This window comes from Pezoporus occidentalis, unplaced genomic scaffold (genome assembly GCF_034315485.1).
Source record: "Pezoporus occidentalis ecotype Australia unplaced genomic scaffold, CSIRO_AGI_Poc_V1 ctg52, whole genome shotgun sequence".
NCBI classification, from domain to species: Eukaryota; Metazoa; Chordata; class Aves; order Psittaciformes; family Psittacidae; genus Pezoporus; species Pezoporus occidentalis.
In genome coordinates this window covers 1136341-1148574 of record NW_026915858.1, presented here as the reverse complement: position 1 = coordinate 1148574, position 12234 = coordinate 1136341, and the positions used below count along the sequence as shown (strand labels likewise).

General features: G+C 41.5%; 1 protein-coding gene and 1 long non-coding RNA gene across 2 annotated transcripts; both read right to left on the bottom strand.

Moving 5' to 3' along the window:
- Positions 1-230: 230 nt before the first annotated feature.
- LOC134173413 (uncharacterized) lies at positions 231-4316 on the bottom strand. The gene is made up of 2 exons (XM_062637378.1): positions 4195-4316; positions 231-1833 (listed from the first exon to the last, which is right to left on the bottom strand). Exon 2 carries the CDS (start codon positions 1791-1793, stop codon positions 834-836), a length of 960 nt encoding a protein of 319 aa, XP_062493362.1. The 5' UTR covers positions 1794-1833; positions 4195-4316; the 3' UTR covers positions 231-833.
- Positions 4317-10051: 5735 nt separating this feature from the next.
- LOC134173383 (uncharacterized) lies at positions 10052-11506 on the bottom strand. Its single transcript, XR_009968226.1, has 2 exons — positions 10918-11506; positions 10052-10445 (listed from the first exon to the last, which is right to left on the bottom strand). It is a non-coding gene; the product is annotated as an uncharacterized LOC134173383 (long non-coding RNA).
- Between the last annotated feature and the right edge of the window lie 728 nt (positions 11507-12234).

Here is a 12234-nt window from a genome sequence, read left to right as displayed (position 1 = left end):
TCTATTTATGCCGCTATGTTCTCCATGGTGGAGAAGAGCCCATCCACAATGCAATACTATTCCCAGTAACAATCAAGTGTTTAATCCTATGCTGTATGAAATCAATGGACTAGCTCTCAGGAGGGAAGCATGCTGTAAGTATAATGTCAAAAATGCATGATATGTTGTAACTGGATGGAAGGCTTCTAAAGATAACACCGTACTGTTGTGCTACTTAAACTGTGACAAGATTTTAGCACTGTAATGCTCTCAAGAGATTTTTTCATAATCATGAAATTAACAAAACCTGAAGTAGTTCAGACTGGGTGTCATTGCTCAACGTTACTGTTTACTTGAAGAGTTCCAGCTCCTAGGGCTTTATAAACACCAAATGGAAACTGGTCCCAGCCCAAAATATATTACACAAGACAATCCTATTGTCTTAAGCATCGTAAGAAAAGCAGAGATGCTTCATTTCTTTGAACAGACCATCTACTAAAACACTGCACAGAATTCAATTATAAGAACAGTTTATTGTGTGCTAGAGAATGCTATTGGAAAGAAATTAGGCATAGAGCAGCATACCAGACAAGTGATACTTCCAAATATACCCACTCATTTTCAAGAAGTCTTTTCAATGCTGGATGTAGTAGAAAGCTGTGTATTAATGGGCTTATTGGTATTAGCTGTGGATTTTCTTTATGTAGATGTCTCTGTATTCCTTTGCAAGTTAGTTTCTTTCCACCATCATCCACAATTATATTGCAGGCCTAAATGTTCCAAGTGTATCAGCTTTTCCATTGTTCCAGATCATTACTGTATTATGGAAAGCTAGCTTTAAAGGATAGCATCTTTCAACACAGCAGAAATTCACGGTTGTGCTGGCTGCAGTAGTTAGTTTGCCAGAATTTCATTACAGCCCTTGCTAGTGCTTTACAAAATCTGGGACGTTCTTCAGCTGCTCTCACCCACTGGGGTAGTTCAAGCTGAATGGCATCAACAGTGCCAGAGCTATGGGAACCAAAAGTCTTTGTTATGTATCCACCACTATAATAGCTCCCATTATTTGGGCTAGGATTGGATGGAGAAGGCACACAGACATAACTGTTATCTTGTTCTTCAATATATTTACCCAAACTTCTGTTCCCTGCAACCAAAGTCTGAGAAGACACATTTACTAGTTGACTGGCCAGATGGCTAATTGAGGAACACGATGCAGAAAAGTCCCCTGAGTTAAGAGAAGTTTTTGAAAGAGTGTAACCTAATTCTATCCATCGTTCAGGATGTGCTTGTCCATGGATATCCAGAATCAGGCCCTCTGTCATCTGTCTTTTTGCAGTGGTCAAAAATCCCATGTATTCCTCCCATGCCTGTTCTGCTTGGGGAATTCCAAAGCAGGCTTCTTCCTTTACCCTGTTAGCATCCATCTTGAATCTCTGAAGGTGGTTTATAATGATATGTGGGAAGAAGCCACCAGTAATGTTGTTGATTTCTTCAGCAAGAGCTTGAGCGACCTCTATAGTATACCTGTCTTGGTTGGTAGACACTTTGCATTTCTTATAACTTTGGATACTTCCAGGAGGACACTCATGAGAGAAAATACAAGAGGATGTCTTTGCATCCCAACAAGCAGCTTCTCGATCAGGGATGTCTTTGGGTTCCATTGACCCACCGTGTGGGACAGACAGAATCAGGTTCATGTTGCCCACTTGATATTCTGTGAAATTATTATGACCAAATAGAACCTCTTTGGTGCCAGTGGATTTCAAAAGCAAATATAAAGTGGAAAGGAGGAACATATACATATTCTTCATTTGCTGCTGGAAGACTCAGCAGTATGGAATATCTCAGTACCTACATACCAGAAAAAGAGAAAGGGTTTAGATTACTTACAGCTGGGAGCATATGAGAGACTGTTCAGCTGCTGCTGGAATCATTGGTTACTGATTAACCTATTTTAATATTGTTCCATGTGGCACAAAGAAGAAAAGTATTTGTATGAGAAATGAAATGGAATAGAGCATAGTGTGGCTAGATGTAACTGATGCAGTGTTTCCAAAAGACAGTATTCTCCCAGAATAACAGGGTGAGGGGAATGGTAGATCACTGAGCCTCCTTCATTTCCCCCGAAAGCACAAACTCTATTTGATCATTCTATCTGATCCCAGAAAAGCACTAGATCCCAGCAAAATATTTGAAATAATTTCTTTTCAACCAAAGTCTCCCTTTTTTTCACCTCTGAAATTTAATAAAATTCTAACAAAATTTGCTAGAACATGTGTATCTCATTGGCCTGTATGGAATGTCTTTCTGTTATCCACATGACTACAGGAACTAGAGGCTATGTCAGCTCAGACCAGCACTGGGCTTATATAAAATAAGCAGACTGATAAAAACTGAGTGCTACAAAGCTCAACCTCTAGCTGTGTTCCAGGCTGAGCTAATTTGGTAGCATTATAGATACTTACCAGTGAGTGCATTAAGGAGTGACTCTATTCTCTTTAGTTTTTAAGTCTCCACTCTCTCCAAAGGAGCTAAGATGTTTCTAAGCCTTTGCTAACTCTCCCTTTTTCGGAAAGCTGGAATCCATCAAGATGCTGGCAGTGCTTTCTGGTTTGAAGGCATTACACCTTTAGAAAGATCAGTGTCTTGAGTGTAACCATGTTGGATGGATATAAAATGAGTGAGTCAAGTCAGTGAAGAGCAGAATAAGAAAAGGATACTTTTCACTTCCATGACTAAATAAAAACTCTCAACATAGGTCAGAAGAGGAGTACGTAAGCAGATGCATTTGAAGATGAGGCAGGCTGCCCTGCTGTCTGTCCTGCCCCTATCATTACATCTCCTGCAGAGATGCAGAGGATAAGAGGAGCAGACAATGGACAGAATGAGAAAGAAGATCTGCAAGAATCTGTCCATAGTATCTGGCCTGAGAGTGTGTGAAAGCAGCCAGCAATATTGAGAGGGCAGGATACAGTATGGAAGCACCCTCCCAGCAGGTGCCTACTCTTGGAAAAGAAAAGGGCAATTTCACCCAAATAATGCAGCAAAGTATTATTTTCCCACTATGAGGGAATCCTGCTGACTTTTTAGAGATAAACTCTGCTGCCCACTGAGCTCATCCACACTAAGGAGCCTGTATATGAAAAGCAAACATCTGTCTCCCTCTCTTCTTTCTGGGCTGAAAGTACCAAAACAGTTGAGTTTGACTCAGATCCCTGAGAATCTTATCAGTTTTCCTATAGAGCATAATTAACAGCTTTTTTAATTTCTTTTTAACCTTTCAGTTAACAAGTGCTTTTACTTGAGCTACTAGGCTAAAAGCAAGTTTTTATCTAAGTCATTGTATAGTTCATGCTTTCTCAGATTTCCTTGAGACACAGACCTTCACCTACTAGTTCACTGTTTGCATTACCAGAAACACTGGGGAAAAGAATATTTCCAACCATCATTCAAAACCCCTTTTCTCAGAAGAAGAGGCTGCACATGCAGAGAGTGCGAGTGCGAGTGCGAGAATAGCTTACCTGAGGTATAGTGAGGCCCAGCATCAAGTTAAATCAACAGCAACAACTCCCAGGCACTGCTCACCTGCCCCAGAAGGACTTGGGTTTCCTTTGTTTTTGGCTCTCATCTTAAATAGGATGACACAGCTGTTCCTTTCCCACCCCCTGCTAAACTGTTTGTTATCATCTGCGGCAGCTTGCTTGTCTTTTTGCAATTTCTTGTTAATGACTGAACCAAGCTGTTAACACTACTAGATCAGGCCTTAAAGATATGTGGAGGGAGAGCTCTATATAATTCTCAAACTGGAATAAAGTTGCCTCAGCATAGCTCAGGCTCTGGGCAGACCTGGAGAGTCTGGACGACCTTTATGAACCCAGACTGCTTTTCTGGATGATATCCGGGGCTGCAGCGCTAAAATGTGAAGTCACAGTAATACAGGTTAGAACTGCTATTTTGGACTTCATCATAGCAAAGCACACACCTTTCCAAAGGATTTTAACTCAAAGGGATGGTGTTCAGAGAAGCACAGAAGCATGTGCAGCTAGGAGGAATATGCTAGAAAATGTACCTGTTTGTCTTCTTCAGCACAATGGTGGAAGTCCACGTGCATAAGGAACAAAATAACAGGCTCCAAGCTCTCTGTTGATCATAGCTAAACTTACGCTATTTTAAACTGGTAGCAATCACTGTGGGACTAGTTTGAAGGCTTACCTATAAAGAAAGGGAGAGAGAGTTGCTCCTTCCTCTGCACGTGCAAAAGTGAAACTGGACTGACCGTGGCACTTTGCTTCAGCTGGCACTTCCTCTGTTCCAGAGGTCTCTAGAGGCCAGGTTGAGCCATGCAGCTACGTGGCACAGGGGCTTCAGCTGCACCCAGATGTGCCATTTCACAACAAAGGATCACAAAAGGGAAAAAAATACCCACTGGTATACTAGAAGCTTAATGTGCTTTTGTTCTCTACACTGACACATGTTTATGGATACCGAAAAAAACCACAACAAACCTGCAAGCACCACAACCACACCAAGGGAAAGCTTGGAATAGTCAGTATCATCAGTAAAGGTGGCAAAACTTGTAATGAAGAGGGTTTTGAGGTTTAATGGCATAATTCTGGTTTTAATTTTGGGGGTCTTTTGGAGGAAGCCTAGGAATTTTTCTGAGACTTCACCGTAGGAAAGGTGATAGGATATATCTGGTTTTGTGCACACTCATCTATGCATTTAAAGCCATCTGTTATGAGAAAATACATTTTCTGCACTCAGAATCAATCCAAGGTATGCCTGGCAGAGAAAAGAACTGAAACAACTGGAGATGGCAAGCTGAAAAGTCCTCTCAGTTGAAAGATAAAGACAAAAAGGCAGATTGGCAGGGTGGGGACAGGGATGTCCGTTGGAATACTGGAAGCAGAAGGATCTCAACATGAAGAAAGGTGAAAATACATCAATTTATAATAAGAAAACACAGAGACATAAAGAAATGTAGAAAATAAATAAAGAAATGTAGAAAAAGATAGACAGACTGCTGGTGTTTTGTTTTTCACAGTGAATCAACCAAGTAGTCTTCCATGCAGGAGTCTTCCATGATGCTGATTCAGTTTTGCATCCATGATCCAGCATAGTATGATCTCTTTTCCTGGTGTTCTCACATTGTTACTGATGTGCAGCAGTTCACAGCTACATGTTGCTGACTGTCCTGGGTTCAGCAGTAGCAGTCATGTTTCTCCTTCTTGGTAGCTGGTGCAGTGCAGTGTTTTGACTTTCGGCCTGGGAACAGAACTGATAGCGATGTTTTGGTTTGGCCAAGGACTTTGTGAGCCTCATGCTCTGCCAGGGAGGAAGGGAAGCCAGGAGGAAGCAGAGACAGGACACCTGACCCAAACTGACCAAAGAGGTATTCCATACCACAGCACGTCATGCCCAGGATGTAACTGGGAGTTAGCCGGAAGGGCTGGGAGACTGCAGGGTTGGAGGAGGTATCGGTCGGTGCTTGGTCGGGCTGGGGGGGGCGAGTTATCAGTCGGCTGGTGGTGAGATGATGTATTCTCTTCCCTTGTTATTTCCTTTATCATTATTATCACTGGTGGTAGCAGTAGTGATTTGTGTTATACCTTAGTTACTAAACTGTTCTTATCTCAACCCGTGGGAGTTGCATTCTTTTCGATTCTCCTCTCTGTCCCTCCGAGAGCAGGGGGAGGGCAAGAAAGGTGGGGAAGTGAGCGAACGAATTACCTGACTGGGTTTAAACCACGACACTGACTGATAGGATCGCATTCTACTTCTCATTATGTATCATTTCAGAGTATTTTTAATAAGGAGTGAAGAACCACAGTTAACCAATTGTCTCTTGGCTGTGATAACTGGATGTACTGTCTGTACTTTCCAGTATTTTCTTAAAGAACGAATCAGCAAAATGCACCTCTTTCCACATCTTCTTTCAGGCTTCTCATTGTAGAGTAAATAATGAACCAGGTTCCTCTAAGCTTCTACAGACAGTTGTACAAAATATTAAATTACTTCTATGATTTTTTTTTTTTTTGCAAATGGAAATTCCTTCTAAAAATTAAATCATTTACACACCTCCACTAAAAAGAAAAAAAAAATTGTTGGGCCCTTACATGAAGAGACAGGGGTTAGCATTCTAGTGCCTCTAGAAACATACGGAGCCTGAGGGATTTTATGAGTGTTACAGGTAATATTCCTGCATGCATGCCCACTTGCTGTAACTGCAGACTGTTGCTGCAAATACACATACTTCGATTGTTGCTTATGAACTGACGAAAATGCTTTCTGGTGATGCATATATGGTGAATTTAAAAAAAAAAGCAGCAAAAATCACCTCTAGCCCCTGAGCTACTTCACTGTTTTTTGACAAAAGTCTTGCAAGCTTCAGTGGGGTTTTGCTTGGATTTGGGATTGTCCTCCTTGGCTTAATTCTCCTATACATCCCTGCCTTAGCACTGACAAACCTCTGGAGAGTAACAAGACAGCATTTCACATCATTAAAATGTTGTGTCTATACAGGTACTCAAAATGAATGCAAGTTTCAGACACAGTGACTGGGTGTCATGTCTGTGGCTCATATATGCTCATACTGACAATGTGTACAAGAAAAGTTTTCTATGAAGGTAAATAGAAATTTGAAATATAACTCTTTTATGCCTCTTCTGTATTGTAAAGACCAAGGAAGATGGCATTTTTACCTGTGTTCAGTACATCCATAACAGAGCACAACCAACCTATCATTGCAAGGCACTGTAAGATCGTGCAAGCTGAGCTTCTGTAAGGATCTGAGTCTGCCGACAAAGAGGAACAGATTAGATTGAGACGGCTGACACACAGACTGCCTCAGGCATTGACTTTTCTGCCTTCCTAGACATTGTTGTTCTCTGATGTAAAACAACATGGCTGGTGAATCAGCCAGCTAGTTAATAACAAGAACTAAAATAGATGTGTTACATACTGCTTATCACTCTGGAAACTAGACTGGCTACTGAATCATTGTGGTAATCTGTACTATTGGTCTGGAGTTTCCATGGCTTGTTTCATTCTGTTACAGCTGGTCATCTGCTTTAACTTCTTTGACATAATGTATGATCCCTGTTTAGACTACTTGAGTTTTGGTAAACTACAGATTAATAAGAAAGGAGGAACACACTCTGTGCTGGTTTTGGCTGGGATGGAGTTAATTTTCTTCCTAGTAGCTGGTGCAGTGCTGTGTTTTGGACTTAATCTGAGAACAATGCTGATAACACACTGATGTTTTACTTGTCGCTGAGTAGTGCTTACCCTGATCAAGGACTTTTCAGTCTCTCATGCTCTGCTGGTCTGAAGGGGTGCAAGAAGCCAGGAGGAAGCAGAGACAGGACACCTGACCCAAACTAGCCAAAGATGTATTCCATACCACAACACGTCATGCCCAGTATATAAACTGGGGGGAATTACCCAGAAGGCACCAATCCTGGCTCTGGTCAGGCTGTGTAACAGTCAGCGGGTACTAAGCAATTGTGTTCTGCATCACCTGTGTTTATTATGTTTTTTCCGTTCCCCTTTTAGTTTTATATTCTCTCCCCTTGTTACTTCCCTTATCATCATCATCATTAGTAGTGGAAGCAGCACATTGTAATTTAGTTATTAAATGGTTCTTATCTCAACCTGTGGAGTTTGCATTCTTTTGATTCTCCTCGCCATACAGCCCAGGGTGGGGGGCAGAGGATGGTTTGTGAGCAGCTGCATAGTACTGAGTTGCCAGCTGGGTTTAAATCATGACACACTTAGTACACGCTGTCAGATAAACACAGCTAATAAAGCTGAGCTTCACAAGGATGTTTTTCAGGAACTGACAGCAATTAACTGTCAGCTAATATCATTCTTGCACATTAGAGTGATTGTTGCTCAGCATATTTCTCATGGAACCACTTATGAATCCAAAAAATACAAATCTTCTACCAAACCTACATCCTCTCACTAGTATTTCTGTTGATAAGTGAGATACCTTTCACATAAATCATGTTTTTGGCCTGGTTTTACTGAAGCAGATGGCAGTTGCAATATTAACTAGATAATCTGGGTTTTTAATGACTTTACTAACAGTATTGACACAATATTTGCCTCATAAATGAGGAGCTTTTAAAAATATTTCCTCTGCTACTAAATACAGCTTTAAGAATGTCTTCTCCAGACTTCTCTCAAATGTGTACAAGTGTGTACATGAGTTTGTTTGTGCCATTAAGGCCTGGCTTCTTAGCTAAGCTAAAAAAAAAACCCAAACCAAAGTGTGAAAATATGGAAATTTTAATAAAAGGCAGATGAAGGGTGCAGTAAATGTGCTACTGCTGTCTTATCAGAGAGAGACTGAATTTCTTTTCCTACATACTTATTGAATTGTCAAACTAATTGGCAGCCAGACTTTCTGAAATAAAAGTGATCAAATTTTTATTCACTAAAGACAATACAGTGGCAATAAGAAGGAATTCACTGAAATTTTTGAAAAACTAGTATAAATCAGACACCTGATCAGATGTCACCAGAGCTGGTTGAAAGCTTCTGCAAAGTGCCTGTTTTCATTCCAAGTATTTTAATCTACCCTGTGAAAACAATTCCAGCAGTGCCAGACAATGTAGGGAAGGAAGTTTACTGAAAATCTGTAAGATGTCCTTGTTCACTGTGGTGCACAGTAAGGAAAAAATCAATTTTGCTTGACCTTGGCTGTGAAAAGATTAGTTGTCTGCATCCAACCTAGTGATCCCATTTCCTCGCTATAGTCAGTGTTGAGAAAGAAGCACTTCTCAAGGTACTTTAGCACACTTATCTTGGGGACCTATCTTAAATTTCCATTGGGGGTCAGCAAGGCTGTAATCTATAGCTCTTTTTTATTACATGAAACAAAACAATTGTAAAGGAAACAAAAATGTTCCTGCTACACTTTCTATTTCTATGTCTGTTTGAAATGTGTTCTGCCAGTCACTATTACAAAACTAGCCAAGGAAATAAAAAACACACAACAGGAATTTGGCATAGTAATTTGTAGTCCTAGCAAATTCTCCAGATACACGAGCTACCTGTGAAAGGAAATGATTATATATATTATTCTAAGTTTTGTAGACAACCACAACTCATTGCTACTCTTCAGTTTCCTGTAGTATCTACGGGAAATAAAACTGCAATACTACAGTATTCTTTAAAGGAATCACTCACCAAAGTATTATCCTCTGACTACTTCCTTCCACAAGACACTGTTGAGCTTAAAGACCAGTATCTTTAGCCACTTTAAGTCAAGACAGTTCTACTGTCTTGTTAAGTCAAGACAGTTCTACTGAGTCAAAGCCTTTGACTCACTGTGTAAAACTATTATTTTGTATAAGTTATGAGATGTAATGAAAGTCAGTCATAGATAGTCAGGCTTAAGATATTTGTAACAAACTGAATGTTAATGCATATCATGCTAACTCTTCAGCTCCAAGATAGCCACCCTTTCACATTTAAGGAATCAAACAGGAAAATCTGAGATGAGCAAGAATTCTGGATCTCTGGCTTCTTTCAAGGCAAGTTCCTTGGCTTCAGTGCTTCTGACTCTGAGGTTCACCTTATGACCATTTTTAATGTAAGCTAGAGGAAACAATCAAAAGTAGATTTAATTGAATTGCTCTTGACATTTTAAAAGGTATGGATGTATTGTCTACCTTGATTATTGTTCTTCCCATTAACACAGAAGTTTGAAGGAAAAAGAAATGTCAGAATTTATATAAGAACATATTCTTAAGAGACCCTAATCCAAATGGAATTCTAGTTGCAATTGAATTTAAACTTCCAGAGCATATCAAATACAGACAGAATCATGGAGTGAAAAGAAGAATCAGCAAAAAGAAATTTAATCAATATTTTCAGCTTTAAAACATCTTGCGCTGTTACCGTGGCCAGATTATTTCTATGCATTTCTCAGTGCACACACAATATTCTTAAGGAGCTATAATTCAGATGTGCTTTTTCCAAAGTGCACTGAATTTAGGCCTTGCTGTCCACTGTCTGGAAACATTGTTTTTCTGCCCTGCTGAGTCAGAACTATACAGACTTCAAAATGGAAAGCTCAGATATATTTCTCACTGCAGATTTTTATTTAAGCATGCCTTTTTGTTAACTAATAATAAAAAGAAGCTCTATGACATATCTCAAACTCAAATATTGTCGACTGTTGATCATTTTACTCCAGACAATCTAATTTTCACTCATAACTTGAAATCCTTGCAGTGGAGCTGCAGTACCAACATCTCAGATGGCTTGTGTTGTGGCAAATGTGGCTCTAGTCTTGATGTGGGAGATGTCACTGTGTGCTCTGATCAGCCCTCTGCTGGAGGGCTGTTTTCTTCATTTCCATGTTCAGGCTGTGCCTTCCGGAGTGACATCAGGATCTCATCAGGACACAGCAGACATGTCACACAAGGATAAGCCCATCCGATAGTTCCTGCCTGTGTAGGAAACAGGCAGGGGTGGGGGAGGGAAGGAAAGCTCTTCAAGATACTCTTAAGTGAATTTATGCTATTACTTTTATACCAGTTAGTTATTGCATTTATGCAATATTTATTTATGTTATTTATGCTATTTATGCTATTCCATGAGGCCTGGAAGGGCATGTACAACCATGTTGCTCAGGAATGGAAAACTTTAATCATAGACATAAGTCATTTCCTGTTTATAATTACAAACATACCAGATATTTAAACTCTGTGAAATTTCAAACAAAGTATTACATTTTATTCCTCCTCATTTAATCACATTTCCTCCATTCCAAGACAATATCATAATTTCTCATATTCTCTTCATAGAGACATGACCCCTAATCAGGATTCTATCACCAGACCTTCACTAGGAGCAGCTTAATAAAGCAGTCAAACATCATGCTTGCTTTTTTAATTTGAGAAAATCAACAAATAAAAACACCTGCTCCAGTGCACTGATTATTCTTTAGAGTGCTGGCAAAATTCTAGTCCAGTGATCTCATTACTTGTGGCTGGAAACGTGCACATACCCTTGTATTAATTCCAGTCTTATCTAAGTACTAGCTCAACAAATGAAGCAGACATGCATGCTTTTACGAGTGTAGAGAAAAATGGCATAATCAAGTATTGCACGCATAGTCTCTCATTTGTTCCAATTCTCTCCCCATTCTTTAGTTTCTATACTGCATTTTTTTTTTTAGCAATGTATGAGGACAACAAACATCAGGAGTAAGATCAGTCTGAGACTATCTGAGGTTCCAGCATGTGTGAAAGAAGAAATTGAGGTTGGCACTGCAGACTCCCTTATCAGCGTAGTCTGGAGAGGGACTTTTTACATGGGCATGTAACAATACAAGGAGAACTATTTTAAACTGGAAAAGGGTAGATTTAGCTTAGACATTAGGATGAAATTCTTCCCTGTAAGGGTGGTGAGGCCCTGGCACAGGTTGCCCAAAGAAACTGTGGCTGCCCAATCCCTGGCAGTGTTCAAGTTCAGGTTGGACAGGGCTTTGAGCAACCTGGTCTAGGGGAAGGTGTCCCTGCTCACGGAAGGCAGGTTCTAACCAGATAAGCTTCAAGATCTCTTTAGATGCTTAAAGTAGCCGCACTTCCTTTGCCAGCGGCAGATTTCAGAGCCTGTTTTCCCAGCATTTGCAGCTGTCCTACAAGCACTGAATCTTTCAAGCCCAGTTTTAAATGAGTAGCAGGCTCCAGGAATCTCCCGGTACCCAGCACGGGAACGAATCCTAAATGACGAGGAGCTCAGGGTCAGCTTGGCCACCGACCTAAACGCCCAGACCACGCCGCTCTCCTCTCCTTTTTCTCTCCCTCCCGCCTCTTCTCCGTTGCCCACACCACCCCACAGGCCGCACCGGGCGGGTCCGCCTCAAGAGCGTGGAGCTTGCGCTGTGACGGTCCCGGCCTCTCCCGCGCGGAGCACGCTGGGACTTGTTCGCTGCAGGGGCGGGGCCAGCGCCCTGAGCGCGCGATGCTTGAAAACCATAGGGGGCTGCCGCGCGCCACGGCTTGAGCGGAGCGGCGTGGTGCGGGTCCTCGGTTCTGCCGCAGCGAGGTACTGCCGGGTGCGCTCGGCGATCGCGCTCCCCTCAGCGCCGCTTTCCCCGCTCCCCTCAGCGCCGCTTTCCCCGCTCCCCTCAGCGCCGCTTTCCCCGCTCCCCTCAGCGCCGCTTTCCCCGCTCCCCTCAGCGCCGCTTTCCCCGCTCCCCTCAGCGCCGCTTTCCCCGCTCCCCTCAGCGCC

Bases quoted from the DNA above. Each gene is read 5' to 3' on its own strand.
- LOC134173413 (XM_062637378.1), bottom strand. From the start codon at position 1,793: ATGAAGAATATGTATATGTTCCTCCTTTCCACTTTATATTTGCTTTTG.